This window comes from Epinephelus fuscoguttatus, linkage group LG4 (genome assembly GCF_011397635.1).
Source record: "Epinephelus fuscoguttatus linkage group LG4, E.fuscoguttatus.final_Chr_v1".
NCBI lineage: Eukaryota > Metazoa > Chordata > Actinopteri > Perciformes > Serranidae > Epinephelus > Epinephelus fuscoguttatus.
In genome coordinates this window covers 6,841,386-6,860,811 of record NC_064755.1, presented here as the reverse complement: position 1 = coordinate 6,860,811, position 19,426 = coordinate 6,841,386, and the positions used below count along the sequence as shown (strand labels likewise).

Below are 19,426 nucleotides of genomic sequence, written 5' to 3'. Positions count from 1 at the left end.
CCTAAAAGATACAACATTAAAGGGAAACTACACCCATTTTCAAAATTCATACGTTATTCCTATAGTATATGACAGTCCAAAAATATTAGTGAACATGAGCAACTAGACTGCTGAAACTCAAATCTGTGATGTCATCGAGTAAAGTCTGGAGCTGCTCCATAGACAATGAACTGGTGTTTTAGATGACAGAGAGCACCCAGGGCAATGTTCTGAGTATATGGGCACATTTTCTGTTTAATATCTGAGAAAACTACACTATAAAAAGCCCATCTGAGTATAAAAAAAGGAAACAAACATTCTGTGGCTCCACAAAATCTGTCTCACATTCATTGTCAGTAGCCGTTTTTACACAGAGATCGTGCTGTAGGGCCGCTATAAGTCCTTTCTTCAAGCTTCCTTTGCATTTTAACATAGAACAAAACAACAGTGGCATCATGCCTCCAGTGTGATTATAGACAGCATGCTGGCATTGCTGAATCAAAAGAGACTTTACAGGCATGATGTGTAACATCAAAGCCACAGCCTCAGACATGTCGGCAGCGCTTTATAAACAATAACAATGACATAACATAGCAATAACAATCATTTACCATCTCTATTATATGATGGCTGATCTCACCCACTGCTCCAAGGGTAAGGAGCTTGAGGACCTCCTTGTTTTCTGAATTTGCGGACATTTTTAGCGGCTGTTCTTCTTCCTTAAGTTAGCTGCTAACTGCTATCAGCTTTTTAAATCTCCTGCAGTGGCTCACATGCATTACATATTGTCAAAATGTCCCACCTGTGCCACCCGTGATCCTGTCCCACCAGCTGTCTCGTTTATACAGATATTGTTTTGACACAATTACTTCCTCTGATGCCGCCTTACATGCAACAACTCTGTGCCCCCGTTTCACGATTGTACCGTTAATACAGAAGGGTGAGGCAGCATAATGCCGTTAAAGTCTTGCCTTGAAGAGGCAGTGTAAAAGGGACTTAAGGAGCAGCTCCATAATTAATTCTCTAGTTTTAGCCTTTGAGAGAGAGTAGTTTATGACCACAAATCTTGAACTTTCCTAAACCATGGAAATAATATATATATATATTTTTTTAAATATAGTTGGTGTTACCCTCTAACTTCCCTGAATATTTGTGTTAATGATTGATCCATGTTTTGATGTATTTTCTGTAGCTGAAAAATCATGCAGTATTTTTATAGACTTTTATCAGTGGGTCTATTTCATTTTATTAGATTTTGATAGCTTAAAAAAAATGCACGTTTTACATGGATAAGTTTGAACCAATAGGAGATGAGTGCGGTGCCCTACGTCAGACGTAAGGGGCGTTCCAGTGCCGCGTCCTCTCCTCAGTAGTAAGCGGAGTTGACTGTAGCGCTCGAGCTCCATTGAAAGTGGCTCCCCGCTTCAGTGACAATACAGGCGGACAAGGGGGCGGACCAGCGAGAGGAAACTTCACAGAAAACAACAGCAGTCACTCCGCTGACCTCCATATAACTGTTAATATTTATCAGCGGTAATATTTCCGAAGACAGCCAACTGTGTTCGCTGACAGACACGCCAGGGGCTGCGGCGGTGACTCGCCCGGAGAAGGAATAACGTTAGGAGGAAAACGGAGAGAAAGGTGAGGCGAAGGCACGTTTGGGAAGAAGCGAAGGAGGACAGTGACAAGAACTCAGCCACAGGTAGCCTCACGTTAGCCGCCGTGGCAGAAGATATCAAAGTGCAGGCGGGTCATGCGGATTTCTCCGGTCGCTGAGCGGAGCGCCGAGTCGCAGCAATAATAACCGGTGGGAAAGAGAGAAGAAGCAGAAAACAGAAGAACCAGACCGCTTCTCTGCCGCTCCGTCTGCCAGTCCAAGCGGGCTCCCGGTCTGAGAGAAGAGCCACCATGTCCCGGAGAAAGCAGAGCAAACCCCGGCAGATAAAACGTAAGGATGAAACAAGCATATTTGTTAATGTTGTCTTTTTTGTTGGACTGTTGTGAGTAGTTGTAGTGTGGTGGGAGGCACGCGCGCTCTGGGCAGAAGCCGCGTGCTTAGTGCGGCGCTTCGCTTCAACTGTGCGTTGACTATAAAGTTAATAAGTAGTATGAAACCCAGCTGTAACGCCCGACTGTGTCGACAGCAGGCTAGTTTCATGACACCGTCTTTCTGAGTAAATGTCGCTTAAAACACAGCCTAAAGGTCCACACAAGACTTTGATGATATCAGTAAATTGAACCTTAAAGTACAAGTTCAGTTGAGTTCAGATAGGATAGAGTATTTTCTCAGAATAGCCGAGTGACGTAGCCTACACCCTTTTAAAGCCCAAAATATTTAAGCGCCACTTTAGAAGCCTCGTTATCTTGACTGTGCAAGAATATGAAAAAGTTTTCATTTTATTACCCTGTAAAGAATGCTTTGTCCATTGGCAGCTAAAACTGTAGCTGTGGCTTCCTGTTTAATTCTGTTGTGGAAACGTCAGTGTTCTCTGAAAAAGCCGATGTGAACAGAGATAAAGCAGCGATCCGATGTGAGGCCAGATAAAGATTAAAATTGGATCTTTTTTATTTGTTTTCTGTCTGAGGCAGCGCCGAGGCCGCCGTTGCATTTTCCCCCTGGCTTTTCACTTCTCTTTCCCAGAGATGGGGCGTCAGATAGGCCGCCTGGCTGATCTCTCCTGCTGATAGCTGCTTACAATTGGATCTTTTTTTTCATCTATCCTTTTAACTCAATAATGCATCTTAGGGCCGCTTGAAAGGCCTTCTCTTGGTCTGGCGCTTGGCTGGTCTCCGTGCTTGACGAGTTCTTCCTGTTCATGAGACGCGTGAATGTTTATCGCTGGTGACTGATGTTCAAAGTTGATATTAAAAGCATATTAATGATGTTGTTGATTAACCCCTGCTAGGCATGTTGCACTCTGAGCTGATGGAGAGGCTCAGTCTAAATTTAATGTCATTATACGTGGATTAAGATGAAGGGAAAAGTGTGTATCTTTTTTTGGAGGGTACAGCTGGAATGGAAACATGACATCAGCAGAACAGTTTGTTTGGTAAGTTATCACATTGAACAAATAATACTATCTTGTCATCAGTGATTGTGTCACTGTGTTCCCAGAAACCTAGTGTTTAAAAGCAACATTTAGAGGCTGCATGGTATCACATTACATAAATAACAATAATGATGTATACTTTATTAGTCCCACAAGAGGAAATTCATTGTTTCCTTATATGCACACTCAGGCCCGAATTCACACATGCTCAAACAGGACTTATATGCATTCATTTGGCGATGTATGGAGAGATGTCAGTTAGAGAGCTGCCTTCGGGATGTGCTCTGAGCAGTTGGGGTTGCTCAAGGGCACCTCAGCAAGTGCATAGGAGGTGAACTGGCACTTCTCCAGTTACCAGGCCACACTCCATCTTGGTTCGTGCGGGGACTTGAACCAGTGACCCTCCGGTTACCAAGTTAAGTCCAACGGACTGAGCTACCGTCACTCACTAAACACAATTATGATATTAATGAGTTGATTTTTTTTAAAATAGAGATTTCTGATTTTAGAAAAATCCAATGATGATCAACATTTTTTATTATTAGTCTAATGCAGTCCACCCTTGTGGGCATTTTTGAGTGCAAGACGTCAAAAGAAGCAATGATCATTACATCATGTTAATCACACTCCGTTCTACCAACACAGAACTGGTTCTGTTCCAGTTCCTGCACCAAATTTCGAACCAATCAGAGCATTTCGACCAAAATTAAATAGGTTCAGAACCCATAAAGTTGGTTCTCAGCTAGAGCAAAAAATAAAAAACAACAGGTTTTCCTTAACCTAAAGTGCGAGCTGTGACAACCTCAGTAGGCGTGTCATATACCATAGGTTGGAAAGAGATGATGGAGAAGACGACAACGAAGATGTTGAGTGAGAAGTCATCAAAAAAAAAGAACATGCAGTGGTTACATTAATAGTTGGTCCATGCTTGTTTTGGGGGTAAAAACAAGTATCTTTAATAAGAGAACAAAAGTTGACAGGTAATCAATGTAATCAGTAGCAATGTGATTTTGCTACTGTTACTTCAGTTGTGCATTTTGTAATGCCTTCTGCTGATGACACATTGTGGATTACAAGGGTTTCCTGCAGAACTGGTGCAAACATGGTCTGGTTTGCTAGATAATACCAAGGTTCCTCTAATCTTGAACGGAACCGGTTCAAGAACCACAGGTAATTTGGTGGAAAGGGGGTGTAAGTTTCCCACAAGTTACCGTGAAACCTGCACTCTAAGGCTAACCATTGTTAGTGCTTTTAATAACTTTTATATCAAAATCACAATTTGAAAATTTGATTTTAACCATTACTTAGATAATTAACAGTGTCTCAATACGCTATAGGAGATGGAAGGTTTTAGATTTTGCCAGCTAATCAGCTAATTAAAGCTCTGTTTAAGATGCTCTCTATCAGCCGGTTTGTGTATTTATATTGCTCAGCTAAAGATGGTTTTATTGAAGAACACACTCTTTGTGACAAAATGGAGAGTTGGCGGTTTCCTTCTGGTCTTGCTCTACATAAATGATCAAGGTGATTGCCTTACTCCAATAGGCAGCTAGCAGGTAGCTTTGTAGTTGTTGAGTGTAAATGACAGGCCGCTTTCACACACATTATATTGTTGCTTGAGCTCATCATCCTAAAAGCTCTGAATTGGCACCCCCGGGGTTGAGTACTGAGAGGCAGGTTGTCTTGTCAGCTTGTGAAGCTAACATCATTGTTAGGCAGGCGTCTCACCTAGGTGTCACGCCATCTACCATCCCCTCCTCCTGATGATATTGTCAGGTCATATACTACGTAACTTTAAAAGCCTTGATATGATGCATATGAAATGTGCAAATGTGATGTATTTGTGGTTTGCAGGAACATGAAATGCCAAGATTTTCTTCTGGGGACTGGGCTGGTGTAATCAGTAGCATTAGCTAGCTAACCTGGACCAAGAAATGTAATGCATGGGGTTGCTTGTTGCAGATGATAGTGAAGTGTTTATTCTTAACTAGATGTAGTTAAGTTATTGTTAAGTGCTTAATTTCTTCCAAAAGTTACCTCACTGAACTCATTGATGAGGTCTGTTGTGATCAAGCATATCCGTTGTGTTGGGTTGCCATTTAGGATTTCTCTTGATGAGGTTCTCCGGTGTGCCGCTGCACGTAGTCTATATAGTCCGTTACTTCCTGTTTTTTCATGTGTTTCCATAGAGAGGCCTATCAGCTGTGAACTCCCAGCAGGCACCTACAGTAAAGCCAGCAGCGAGGCCTGGAGATGTATCCCAGACCCTGAGGCAGATAAACCCAGGCTAGACTTGGCGTGCATGAGAGAGAGAGTGTGTGTGTACATGTGTGCGTCTCAGGGGTGTTATGGCCGTCTTTATCAGTGCTTCTGGTCCACTATGCTTCCCTGTGCACCAGGCCCCGGCTGCGGTTGAGGCCAGCCAGGCTCTCAGCCCCGTGACTCTCTTGTGATTTGGCAGACATTTTGATAGGAAAGAGTGAGGAGTGATAAGGACTTTGTTCGGCTGGGGTGTGTGTGTGGGGGTTCAGCAGAGGAGGGGGCTGCTGGTGCTACCACTACCACTACTACTATTACTTCTAATGCAGTGTGTCCACCATGTTGTTTTGAGCATGCCGCTTGCTGTCACTGATATGACAAATTCCAGTCAGGTCACAGCGTTGTTGGGTTGAGTTGTCAGTAATATACCTCTAACATTCTCTCTAAAAACTATTCATGATGCAACACATTGATGTAGTTTGATGTGTACAATTACACGATGAAGCTAAAGCCAAGTAATGGCTGTTTAGCTGTTGTAGTCTTCCGCTTTAAAAACCTCTGGAAGGTATTAACAGGAGAAGCAGGTGCAAGGAGTTTTGAATGATGTCTGAAAGTTGAGAAAGTGGGTGCTTTGAGCAATGTTAATTTGACACATTGTTGCATTTGAATATGTGTCACCTAAAACACCTTTATTATTATTTATTTATCCATTTTTATTTACATACCTGGCATATCCACATCTACTTGAAAATGCGGGTTGAGCCCATAAAGTTAGAAACTGACTGGTATCTCCTTATTTAATGACGATTGGACCCACTTTTTTGTCAGTTTTTAATACTCCAAAAAAGGCATTGAAGAAAAGAAGTACACAAGTGAGCTAGTTAAATGAACAGGTAGGGCTGTCAAAAAAAAAAAGAATAAATTTTTGATTTTAATTTATCAGATGATCAGACCAAATCCAGTATTCAGAGTGCGTAATTGCAAACAGACCAAACTGCCTTGTCTTGCAGTGGGTCGTCTGATCTGTTGAAGCCCTGTTGACCCATCAGTAAAATATGTAAATGTTGTTCTCTTTATTAACTCAAAATGGAGGAAGCTATTGAGCTGTGCTGAAGTATTTTTGATTTGACACCATACACAGAAAAATCACAGAGAAAGGTAAGATAAGTGTTGTGAGAAAATCTGCTATTAAACTTTTTGCAGACACACACATACATGTCCGTGCAAACCTACATAGAGAAGGGCGTGACAGGCAACCGATTGCAGAGGAGCTGATGTGCACGTCACTGAAATTTCAGTAATGCGTTGGGTGAACCTGTGTATCAAGCGTGGTTATCGATTGAAGAACAAAAAAAGCAAATATTAAACTCATGTATGAGACTATAAGAAACTGCCATGAGGCATAGCCCAAAAAAAAGCATGTTTCAGTTAATTATTTAATTAATTAATCAATAAACCCAGTCACCAGGAGAACTGTTGGGGCTGTGCATTTCTACAAATTCAGTTCAGTTCAATTTTTATTTATAAAGCCCAATATCACAAATCACAATTTGCCTCAGAGGGCTTTACAGCATATGACATCCCTCTGTCCTTTGGGCCCTCACAGCAGATAAGGAAAACCTCCCAAAAAAACCCTTAACAGATATGTTACATATGTCTGATATTATGTACTAGATGCACTGAAACTTAATGTTTCTTTATGTTTCAACAACGCTGTGGTTAATGTGTGATTAGGTGTAAAACCACAAAAAAGCACTTGGTTATGGTTAGAAGAAAGACCATGTTAGTGCTTAAAAAATATGGTTTTGGTGGCAATATCAGGCAGTATTATGTAAAACACATCTGCTTTTTGTGACACTATCCTGGCAGGAAACACAGCGCACAGCAGCCACATTTGGTGGCTAAAAAGCTGCTGAAAATGCAAAGATGACTTGCTAAAAAATACCTGGTTTTGCTGTTTGTCGGTCTTTAACAGAGGTCTTCAGTGTACTGCAGCTTGGCAGACATCTCGCCGAAGTGTCACCCCATACACCCCCTTCACTTCTCGATGATGAAGTCGGCTCATGTATTATGTCTCTCGAGAACCGTTGATATGATACGTATGAAACATACAGATGTAACATATTCATGGTTTGCACAAGCCTGCAATGCCAACATTTTCTTCTGGCCACCAGGCTGAATTAATCATTGGCATCAATCTGAAGTCAACTGTTGATGTCACTAAGTAAGGCAGTGGAGGCACTGTGAATGAAAAGAGCACTGATAGCTTTACAGTGTATTTTAAGATCAGGTTATATGAATTGGGTTTGAATTAATTTGAACCTGTTACATGTAAGTTCTCAATTGACTACACTTGATGTTTTGGAAACGATAAAGTGAAGGCTACAGGTGCTTCCTGCAATCTTGGCGAGCCTATAACCACCAGTAGATCAGCAGGGTAAACAAGTGATAAGGGCTGGTTATTAAGCAAAATGTGTCTGTACCACTGAGTATCAAGAACTGTCAGGTACTGAAGGTTGGCATTGAATATCCATCAAAATTGCAATGTTGTTGACGTTTGCTTTTGTCAGAAATTCCCAGATTTTAATGACAATTTGGCCAATTTTAGACTATTTCATACAGGCACAGTTCTTGTACAGTAGCAAGTATTGCTTTGATGTCAGTCCTATCAGATGCCACTGTTATCAAAAATGTATACATTATGGCCAGACCTACAGGTGACTTAGTTTGGTAGTGTGCTCACCTGAAATAACTTTATTATAAACCACCATAAAAGCAACAATTGACAACAACAACAGCAGCTCCCCAACAACGAAGACATTAAGACAACATAGCATGGATATCTTTTTCAATTTCCCCCCCCCAGCAACAATGGATTAAGTCCAGGGCTTTCTGGAGGCCCTCAGTTGAAGAGGAGAAGCGGGTGTTTGTGTAGCAGATAGATATTTGTCTGTGTCTCTTTGTGCGTCATCCTCCCCAACGGTTGGTGATCTTTCAGCCTGATAAGGCTTCTCTCCTTGATGGGGAGATAGGAGGCAGGCAGGCAGGCAGCCCACTGAGGCTGGATCCCTGGGCTTGTATTTTGGCGGTTGAGATGGGAGACGCGATAAAACTTGGCGGCGATCGCTGCTGCTGATATCGCAGAAAGCAAAAGAGAGAGAGAGATTGGAGGTTGGGCAGATGGAAGGAGAGATGGAGGATGGAGGGCACATTGTAATTACATCTGGCTGTTCCATGCCATTTTCCCAGCGTTGTTGCGTTGTTGTCAGTGGTTTTGTTTGTGATTGGCTGGGGGTGGATCTCTAGATAATTAAAAGAAAAGAAAAGCAGAGGGAGAGCGGGTGGAAAAAAAAAGTGCGGTGATAAGAGGGAGGAGAAGAGGAGGAGTGGAGGTAGATAGTGGGAAGAAAGAGTGAAAAAGTGTGTGGAATACATAGCTGGTAGATGAATGTGTTGTGGTGTGTTTTTAATGGCAGCCCAGCCAGCTCTGCAGCTCCCCCACCCCTCGGTGAAAGATGTTTGCAGCTGATAAGGAAGCCTGCTGATGGTAAATAGATAACACCCTGCAGATTCACACTACTGATTGTGTGTGTGTGTGTGTGTGTGTGTGTGTGTGTGTGTGTGTGTGTGTGTGTGAGAGAGAGAAAGCTTGGTTCCTATGACATCAGTGCTAGAGCTCAGAGGTCAGCATGAATAATACGCTGCCTCCCATGACTTAAAGCAAACCGGGACGCCTGCAGAGGCCAGACAAGGAAATCACCACACTGACCTCCTCCTCCTCCTCCTTTTCTTCTATTCTTTCCTTTTTTCCCCCCTTTCATTAAACGGTGAAACTTCCCTATAGCTCATACAAGAGGTGTTTTTAGATTTCTAAAATGACTTCAGATAGGTTCGAGTTGAGTGCTGCAGCTGAAAGGAATGTGTTAGTGTTGTTTTTTTATCAGCAGTCTAAAAGGCCCAGGTCACGTGATTGTTATATGGATGCACAATTGAGAGATTAATTCATTCTTTGTGTGCCAAAGTGAAATAAAACACACAAGCATGTCTAAATTCCAAGCACACACACACACACACACACACAAACACACACCCAGAAGACTCATGCAGCGCCTTGGTGGCTTTCCCTTGTGTGTTTTTTCTCTCCTTCTTTGTTCTGCTTTTAGCTTGATGTGAACTTTTGATAAGCCGCGGGGCCTGATCTCCGGTGCAGATAGAGATCGCCAAGTGCGATTAGAGTTGTTATCAGGCTGCAGCAGGCAGGAGCTGAGGCTCCACCGCAATAACAACAGGCCCAGGCAGGAGCAGCCGGGGTCTGGACCCTAGCAATCAGTTCCAGCCCTAATGGGATTAATGTTGTTGTATAATTAGATGATAGGTGTGAATGCATTTCTTTTCTCCCTCAATCTTTTCTCACTCATTCAAACTCCCTCCCCTCCTCTTCCTCCTGCTTTCCTCCCCCCTTGTCTCTCCTCTCTCTCTCCACCCTAACAAGCATTGTCATTGATTAATTTAATTAAAATTAATACCACGTATTACTCATTCCAGATTCTGTGTAAGATAGCGCAGACATGTTGGGAAATTTTGGTGTTCGTTGATGATAATCTCCAGGGTGATTTTTTTTTTTCTTTTTAAATATTCTTTTCTGTTAAAGGCGTAAAACTTGAAGAGCGTACAGTGCGCGGGAGGGGGAAGAAAAAGAGGAAAGTAACAGCATCAGCAGGATGACTCGCACTGGTTGATTCTACTGACAGATATTAGACTGACTAGATGGTGACTGATCGGACGATTCTCATGCTCATGTTGAGATAGCTTGGTGTTAAAGTTGCACATGACTGCACATCGGTCACACCCACATATGCATGCACATATAGGATCTGCACAGGGGGTGAACAAGGCAAAGTGAGCACTTCAAAAACATAGAAATGATCAAGTTATCACAGTGTAGTCAGAGCAGTCCTGATTGGATCTCTGTAAGAATGCTGTCAGCTCTTTGATGGTGGAAGAAGCTGAAAATCTACTTTCCCAAATGCTTCAGTAATGTGTTTTTCATGTGACCTAAACATTATCAAACTTGAACTTATTCTCTTATTTTTAACTATTTGGAATTCTTTCAAAATAATCTCATGAAAGGCACAATTTTTAGGGTTTTTATACCTTGCAGATTTGCCTGTCTTTATCTTCCTTGCATTGAAGTGTGTCTGCATTGTAACTATCTGAACGGTGTTGACGGAGAGAGTGTGTGTGTGCATGGTCAGATACACCAAAGGGGGAAGTTGGCAGGGTTATAGAGGAAACACCGTTTGTGTTTGGTGTGTGGATGAGTTATTACCCTTTTCTGCTATTTACCCACGAGACGGCCATGTGGTGAATTATAGTTCCCCAACTCGGTGCCGTTGTAAACGGTGTCACCCTTGACCTCGGCACTGACGACTCTGCAGCTGAGGGAGGAGAGAAAACATTACTCTGGCCAACAGTAGCGTAATCTACGTCCAAACTGTTTGCTCTAGCAGTAATTACCACTCCGCCAGCTCTTCCTAGGGAGCTTTGTGAGGGCTTAACTCACGGCTGACGTGCTCCCTATTAGAGGCGGTGATGTTTAACTACAGTAACCAAAGAATCCGAGCCTTCTTTTCCTTGAGCTGCTATCTGATTGATGCATGAAAACACAGGTTTGGGGACACATCATTCAAGGTTTTTATGAACATGTTCAAACAGACATATAAAACACCAAGTATGCAGGGAAGGTTAGCAGACACTTTATCAAAGCAGACCAAATGAAGGTGTTTAGGTTGAAGCAGCTCTGTGTGTAGTTGCTGGCTGTAGGAGTTGTTTTTGTGTGTGGGATAGCTGTGGGCCACGTGGCTCTGATCTCTGGTCAGAATGACTCTGGACACTCAAAGGACAGTGTGTTTGTGTGGATATGTCTGTGTGTGTGTATTAGAGAGAGAGAGAGAGACAGCCAGTGTTATGACAAGGCCCCCCCAGAGGCAGTGATAAGACAGACCATTTGCTCCTACTGTGCTGAGCGCTCTGTTCCAGGGTGTTAAAGCAACCTGGGCAAACAACACTGCCTGACCTGCTTTTACAGCCGCACACACACTCACACACACAAACACACATATGTGTGCCTGCCTGCCCACCCGACACACAATAAATGCAACTGTAGCTTGAAAGCTGCCCAAGCATGAATTCTCAGATCACCAATGTGAACTCAAACAGATAGGAGGTCAAAGGTCACAGTAGCATTACAAGATGGAAAAATATCCCACCAACTCCAGACAGATCATAAAGTGCGTAATTCACACACATTCTTTCCCTGTGACCTTTGACCCTGTGTGCACCTGCTCCCTGTGCTGAGCGTTCAAGTCATCATGTCATATTGTCACTACTGGGTGAAAATCTTGTATGTGTTGAGTTTAAGGATATTTTGTGTAGTTCTCTTTTTAGAGTGTATTCATTTATTCATTGTAGTTTATTGATTTGGGTTTAATGGGCAACAAGAGAAGTATTAACTCACAGATTTGCATAAAACCTTCATCAGAAATACAGGTATTAAAACAAGAGTTGATTTCGTGGCATCATGAACGCAGGAATGTGATATAATCTGCTTTGTAGACATGCGTAAACACCTGCGTAAATGTAGTAGATTAAATATTCAATAAGTAAACATGCAAAACACACGGTTAGACTTATCCTCTCATCCTTTTTTATATTTATCAGTGAAATACTCATGATAATTCATTCATTCATCTTCTAACTGCTTCATCCTCTTGAGGGTCGCGGGGGGGCTGGAGCCTTTCCCAGCTGACATCGGGCGAGAGGCAGGGCACACCCTGGACAGGTCGCCAGACTATCTCAGGGCTGACACATAGAGACAGACAACCATTCACGCTCACATTCACACCTACGGACAATTTAGAGTCACCAATTAACCTAGTCCAGCCCGGAGAGAACCCACGCTGACACGGGAGAACATGCAAACTCCGCACAGAAGGGCTCCCACACCCGGGATCGAACCGGCAACCCTCTGTGTGTCTCTGTGAGGCAACAGTGCTAACCACCACACCACTGTGCCGCCCACTCATGATAATGTTTGGATAAAAATTAAAAAGTTCCCCATATGGGCAACTCTTATTTTGAAGAAAAGGATGAGAAGCTTCATTTTTGTGTTGAGAAAGTGTAGATTAAAAACAGAGTCATTTATATTAGATGTATTTGCATTTTACATTCATTTACAGCTTTAACTGTAGTACTTGCTTCAATCTGAATTTCATGTGAACACTTAGGTGTTGCTGGGAGGTGTGTAGAGCTGCAATGATAAATTGATTAATCAACAAGTCGTTAACCATTAACTTAATCACAAAACTAATTAAACAATCAATCGAATGTTCATGTTTGCAATATGTTTGGCAAGTCTTAGACCACAGGAATAACATGTATGAATTTTGAAAATGGGTGTAGTTCCCCTTTAACAAGAGTGTTGTTTGTCCTACATGACAAGGAAAGGCTGGAAACAATGTAGACGGGGTCCTAATTGTTCTTGCTGGCTCATTGTTGCACTGTCATGGCATACTGGGACACCTGACAGGATAGAACACGTGCTTTTCCTACTTGGACAAAATAGCTGCTGTGAAAATATCTGGATGGATGTTTAGCCAGTTATGTTTACAGAAAATTATTTTGCATTCATACTCTTGAGGTATGGGTGAAGTGCAACTGGCAATCCCTACAAAGCACATAATAGCACGTGATACACAGAGCAACAGGCAGATGGTATTTCTTGACAGCTGATGTTAACTGAAATTGTGTTTTGTTCTGTTATATCAAGGACAGAAATTTTGGGAGCTGTGTTGTTGCTTGCATAGCGAATACTTCTGATGATTAAGCTACCAGGCTGGTTATAAAAATGAACACGAGAAAGGAAAGCAGAGAGGAACAGAGTGGTAGAAGAGGAAAGAAAGCCACCGTATGTACAGTAATGTACAAGAGAAGAGGAAGAAGAGAAGGGGACAGTGAGGGAATGAGGAAGCAGAGGAGGGTCAGAAGGAGGAAATGGGAAGGATAGGAGGCGATAAGGCGACTCTGTCCGAGACAATGCAAGTAGAAAGAGGAGATGCTGGAGGAGCCTCCTGGGAGCCACCTTAACAGAGGAGGTCTAGACCAGCGGCTCCTCTCGCTGTCTCTTGACACACATGCACACTCATACTCACACACACATGCTCACACAAACAATCATCTTCCATAAAAACAGCACAGTTCCCTCAGATCAACACTGTCAGGGATGTCTGGAGCCTTTTTGTGGCAGAGCAAAACACATCATTTATCTTCAGATTGTTGACACCAGTGATGACCTGCGCAGAGGCGAAATTTCAAGCTTTTAAAACTCACTTTCTTGTCTCCTAATCAGCCTGTTTACTCCTCTGTGTTTTGAAAATGCAACTTTTTTTTTTATCAGTTAACGGAGCCAGTTGTTGTTGCAGTTACCTCTGACTGCCAACAGAGGATGATCAAAGTCATAAATTACTTGTTTTCCTTTGAAATGTAGTGTTTATGTACTTGATCACATTTAGGAATATAAGGCCGATCAGGGCCATGTTTGTGAGCGATGAGTAACATACCTCTCTCTCTGTCTGCCTCTCTGTCTCTCTCCCTGTCTCTCAGTATCTCTCCCTCTCACGTCTCAGTGTGTACATTATGAGTCATGTGAGCCAGTAGTGTTGCAGTGATCCGGGCCTTTGGATTGCTTTGTGCTTGTGTAAACCATGGTGCTCTGGCTCCCCGACTGATAAGTGAGCTGCCAATCAACTGGCTGTGTGTGTGTGTGTGTGTGTGTGTGTGTGTGTGTGTGTGTGTGTGTGTGTGTGTGTGTGTGTGTGTGTGTGTGTGTGTAGTGGGGTGGGAGGTGTGTGTGTCTGGCCTTACAGTATGCTCATAGACTGTGTGGTATGTGCCACAGGTGAAAATACATCATATTTGGGGTGTTTAATAAATCAGTTTCTGCAAAAAATAGATTTTGATAGAGACTTCACTCTTTGCTAGAATTCACTATAAATACACATACATGTTTTTATTGGAGTGATTATAGGAAAGGTTTTAGGGCTGAAGATTATCATTGCTATCTTAATTATACCTCATAGTGTTCAGCATTGGGCTAGTGTGGACTATATTGTCTTTATTTTGGATGTGACATTCACTAGTTCCTTAGCTTTGAGGGCTTGGCCATTGGAGAGAGTGAAGGCTTGTGTCTGTCATACACCATGCAGCATCTGACAACATGTAACCCACTGTTTCCCCACCCCAAGGGTTGCATTAACAGGAGAGGGAAAAAACAAACCCATTTCTGCCATTTTTTTTTCCCCAGATTTTGTATTTTAAGATAATGCGTACTTTTCCATATCCAGGCCTTTAAAACCTGTTCACATAAAACAATCTAAGAATCTGAGAACGTCCCTCTTGGTTTGAACTGATTAGGTCTTCAACCCTGAGTGCGAGGTCAAAAGTTTACACCTTTACTCTAAAGCAGTGGTTCCCAACCAGTGGGTCGCAGTCCCTGAAGTGTGTTGCAGGTCCATTTTGAATATATCACAAGTGACTCATGAATGTGTCAAATTTATAAAAAAAAACACACTGCAAGCACAGTGAATTTCCATTTGACTTAAGAGAAATCTGGACCCCATGGCAGGACCAGTTGGAAACCACTGCTTCAAAGAGTATTTCATAAGGCTGTAAGCAATGACTTCACACAGGACACTGAGTTTTAAGTCCAGTCTTAGTCAGTGTTAGCTCATTATTTTTTTATTTATTTTTTTGGATGTATAAAGCTGCTATGTGCACACTGTGTACATAAACTTTTGCTTATTAGCTGAATAGACCCACTTATGTCACTGGTGTAGTAGAATGTAAATGCAGGTATATGGGGTATATGTACCTCTATTTCAGCACTAGTACATGCTAAAGTCACTTTTCGACAAGGCCAGGACATCCAGGAAAATATATCTGGGTGTAAATAGCACTGTAAGCTATGGACACCTGGGTGCTAATAGCATCTGCCAAGGGGTGGGCCATATGTTGACTTTACTTGATGTATTGTGGCTTGTTTTGCGTGGGAAATATTAAATGACTATATCGCAAACATCAAGTATAAATGGTCATGTAGTTTTACTAAGCCACCATGAGACTCACTTCAGCATTTCAGTGCTCATCCAGACCACTTTCTCATGAGCAATAGTGTGTGAGCAGGCGAAACATGTGTCTTTGTAACTGCAGAGCTCCGGGACACCACTATTTAGTCATATTTTGCAACCATGGAGCACCACTGCGACTTGCCCTTTTTACTGAAATATGAACTGAGAGCTGTTAGTTTGGTTCCAGCTTAGAGTTAATAAATCATTACAATTAACAGCGCTGCAGTAACAGTTATATTCAGTGAGTTTCACGATAGTGCGAATAGATAGAGTGTTTTCTACCTGCAGGGCTCCAGACAGTGACTATTTGGTTACATTTTGTGTCTATGGAGCACCAGTGTGACTTGCAAATACTATACGCAAACTGTAGAGCTGTTAGTTTGATCCCAGCTCACAATGAATAAATTCTCATGTTAAAAAGTGCAGCGGTAACAGATTAACTTTGTGCTATCTACTAACAACAACTGCTGACAGGAAACTTCAAGTTCACAGCAAAAATGTCAACACGTCTGGCCCAAGATGAGCCGGGTGCCTTAAAATAAAAGCATCAGTGGTTCTGCTTTGATTTACTAAATTATAACAATACTTTATTTAACTTCACAATAACAGAACTTTTGTTCAACTTTATTATAATAGTTTTTATTTAACTTAATTACGGCAGTAGCTATTTTAATTAACTGTAACTAATTTTGTATTTTAGTAGTCAACAGTAGCTAAGAGATTTCAAAATATTGAGATACCACGTATCAGGATATAGCTTAATGTATAGTGAAATTATTTTAAAGCTATGTCACCCATCCTTACATCTGCCCATAACTGAATATCTTGTTTTGTTCGACTAACTGTCCAAAACCCAATACTCAGTATACAATGAGGTAAGACAGAGAAAAGCAGCGTTCATCGATTATGAAAGGCACAGTCACAAGCGGAACTGGTCAGGAACCACTGATGTTGCCACTTCAGTCGTGTGGAAATGAATGTGGTGTTATTATTATGGTTGTGTATGGTAGACATGCATGCTGCATTTCAGATAGATTTCATATACTTGTATTAACATATAACATATTTATTTCAGAGGCTTGTCCAGCTTTACAAGAATAGAATCATGCTGGAAACAGATTAGTTTGAAGGCTTAAATGTTGTGGCATGATATGGTCAAATTATTACAGTTGCTAGAACAACACAATTGGTATCAGCAAAGAAAAGTCCATATCAGATTCTTCTAACTCAAAATAAATCAAGACACCGCTTAATTTTCATCCAATCTTTCTATGTTTTGGTTAAGACTGTTGGGAAAAACACATTTGTGTAATATCTTGACACACTGTTTCATCTTTTCTCTCGATAGCGACACAGATAAAGCTTGAGTGATCCAAATAACTAACTTTATGTAATCTCTCTGATTAATGAAGCCCTGTTGTAACATCATTTATTATGGGCGTGTGGATCTAATATAACTTAACAGCCTGGAGAGACAGGAAGTCAGACCATAAACACTCCTCCAGTGTGTAGACGCAACAGCAGAGTGCAAACAATGTCACTGTGATATCAGTGATAACTTAGCTGTAATGTTTTTTGAAACTTTATTAGGATTTTTGGGCCTTACCATCACTCTGCCACCCTCCTCCCCTCAACTCCACCTTCAGCTGTTCCATCAATTCATCCTTTTTCTGCTTTTTAAATAATCTTTTCTCTCTTTCCTCTTCACCATCCACTGCTTTTTTTTTTAAATTCTACTCCCTCTATCTCTACCCTTCCACCTCCACTTCTCTATCACCCCTTCTTTCATTCTATCTATCTGCCCCCTCCTCCCCCCGCCTCCTCTCTCTCCCTCTGTCTCCAGCCAGACCCCTAGCCTTGGCGAACCAGGTCTTGGCGGTATGATAATGTGGAAAGTTGAACTGGCCCCATTACAGCGAGGCTGATGGTAGGGCCGATAAGGCTGTTGATAATGGGTGCAGATAGCGCTGACACAGCGGTCCAATAGCCTAGCCCTGCCCCCCCTCCCTCCTTCCTTCACCCCCTCAACCCCCCCACCCCCCCATTATCATTCCTGCCCACCGATGGGCTCCCAGAACGCTATCTCCTCTCCATTTCCACTCCTGCGACAGATAAGAATGGAAATACTGACTTCATAGCTGACTGATTAAAGTGTCTGCCTTTCTTGATAATACACAGATAAATTATGTTTTTTTTCTTCCTCTTCTTCTTCTTCTCTCCCTCTCTCTCTATCTAGAAAAGGGTGGGGCGCAGCAGAAAGAAGAAAAACCCTCTCCTCTTTTCATTTCTCTTTTCTTTTGTGGAGGTTTTTTTCGGAGGAGGGAGATGAAGTGCAGAGAGAAAGGGAGGGGGGATTGAGAGATTCTGTAGTGGTCATACGATTGGAAGAAGAGTATCGAGATGTGGAAGTGTATTATATTTGCAGATCCTGCAGGCAGTATAGATGTGTTAAAACAGAACGAGCACAAAGATCATTGCAGAACGGCCATCAGTACCAGCCTGAGTATAAAGAAAACTTGTATTACTGGCTTTTCGAGTCATTATAAAGGCAACAAGAGTGGCTGGAGGAGGAGGGGGCACAGAGATGGAGAGATAGAGAGAGAGTAGGGGCAGACAGGCCTATTTGCAGCCCAGTGAACTCCCACTGCAGCTACAGCCGTTTCCAGGTTGACTTTTTATCACTGATCGCTCCAGTTTGATACCAGGAAAGATCCCTGATGGATATGCTCCCTGCATCCAAATCCTCTAACCCATTTGCTTTTTACCCCCCCACGCACGCACGCACACACACACACACACACACACACACACACACACACCACCAGCAACCTCTATCCCTCCCCTCTCTTATCTTTAGCTCTCCAGCTCTCTGTCTGTCCAACTGAACTTCTGTCCTCCTCCTCCTCTCACCTCTTCCTCTCTCCTCTCCATGAGGAGAAATTCACCATCTCAACCTCGATCAGGATGGTGATGGTGACGGTGGCTGCTGTCTGTCAGTAGCTGGGTTTTCATTCAAGTTGTTGGATGTGAGTTTTGACATATTGCATTGAAAGAGATTAAAGTAAATGGCAGGTTAGGTTTCCACATAAATAAAAAAACCCTGCTTATTAATTGCAGAATCAAATCAACTGTAATCACTGCAGCAACTCTGCTGCAGAATTTTAAGATAAATACTTCACATAAGTAATACCTCAGACAGTAATAACAGTAGTTGAGTTATTATTTTGTCTGTTCTGTCCAGTTCTACATTTTACTCAACAATCAAACCTTAGTCACCTCCTGCTCACTGGCCTATTGCACCAGTATGTAGAATGTAGCAACTACATTTACACGCACAATACTGTTCCACTATTATTCCAAATATGACAGTATTCTGAATTTTAATGCGGGTCATGTAAACAGTTTAGATATTCCAAATCAGGCCTTTTTCCGAACGTAGCATTTTACAATTAAGATATGCGGGATATGTTGGTATTGTTTGAGTTTAAGAGCCTTCTCTGGGCATGTATACAGCACATTCAGAATATGTCTCTTAACTGGTGTTTTTACAACAGTTTGCGACACACGGCCTCTTGCCTGTTCACAGCTGTGCCTGTGCATTGTACACAAGTCAACTAGCCAACTGTTTGCAAGGCTCGGGTAGAGATTCATGCTGTAAAGAAAAGCCCACATCTGGTTGCATGGAGAAACACACTTACAAGACTATAAAAGATTGGATATCAACAGGTTTTTGGATCTGTGCAATATTACAATGCTGACCTTTTCAAGAAGGTGTGAAAGGATTGAAAGAAGGTGGCTGTGTTCATCACTGGTGGAAAAATTCTACATTGGGACTAAGAAGTGAAATGGCACAAGCGACTCCAGCTGTCCGCTTTTCCATATTTTGATGTGATAAACGACATATTAGGGCATGTTAATCACAGTATGCACGGCTGCATGCAAATGGGAATATAA

The 19,426-nt window shown here is 42.2% G+C and overlaps 1 protein-coding gene across 1 annotated transcript in view; it reads left to right on the top strand.

The window, feature by feature from the left end:
- The first annotated feature begins 1,352 nt into the window (after positions 1–1,352).
- zfpm1 (zinc finger protein, FOG family member 1) overlaps positions 1,353–19,426 on the top strand; it is a 129,768-nt gene continuing 111,694 nt past the window's right edge. Inside the window, exon 1 of the mRNA XM_049574039.1 lies at positions 1,353–1,927. Within this exon, the coding sequence (XP_049429996.1) occupies positions 1,888–1,927 (40 nt within the window). The 5' untranslated portion in view covers positions 1,353–1,887. The remainder of the gene's footprint in view (positions 1,928–19,426) is intronic.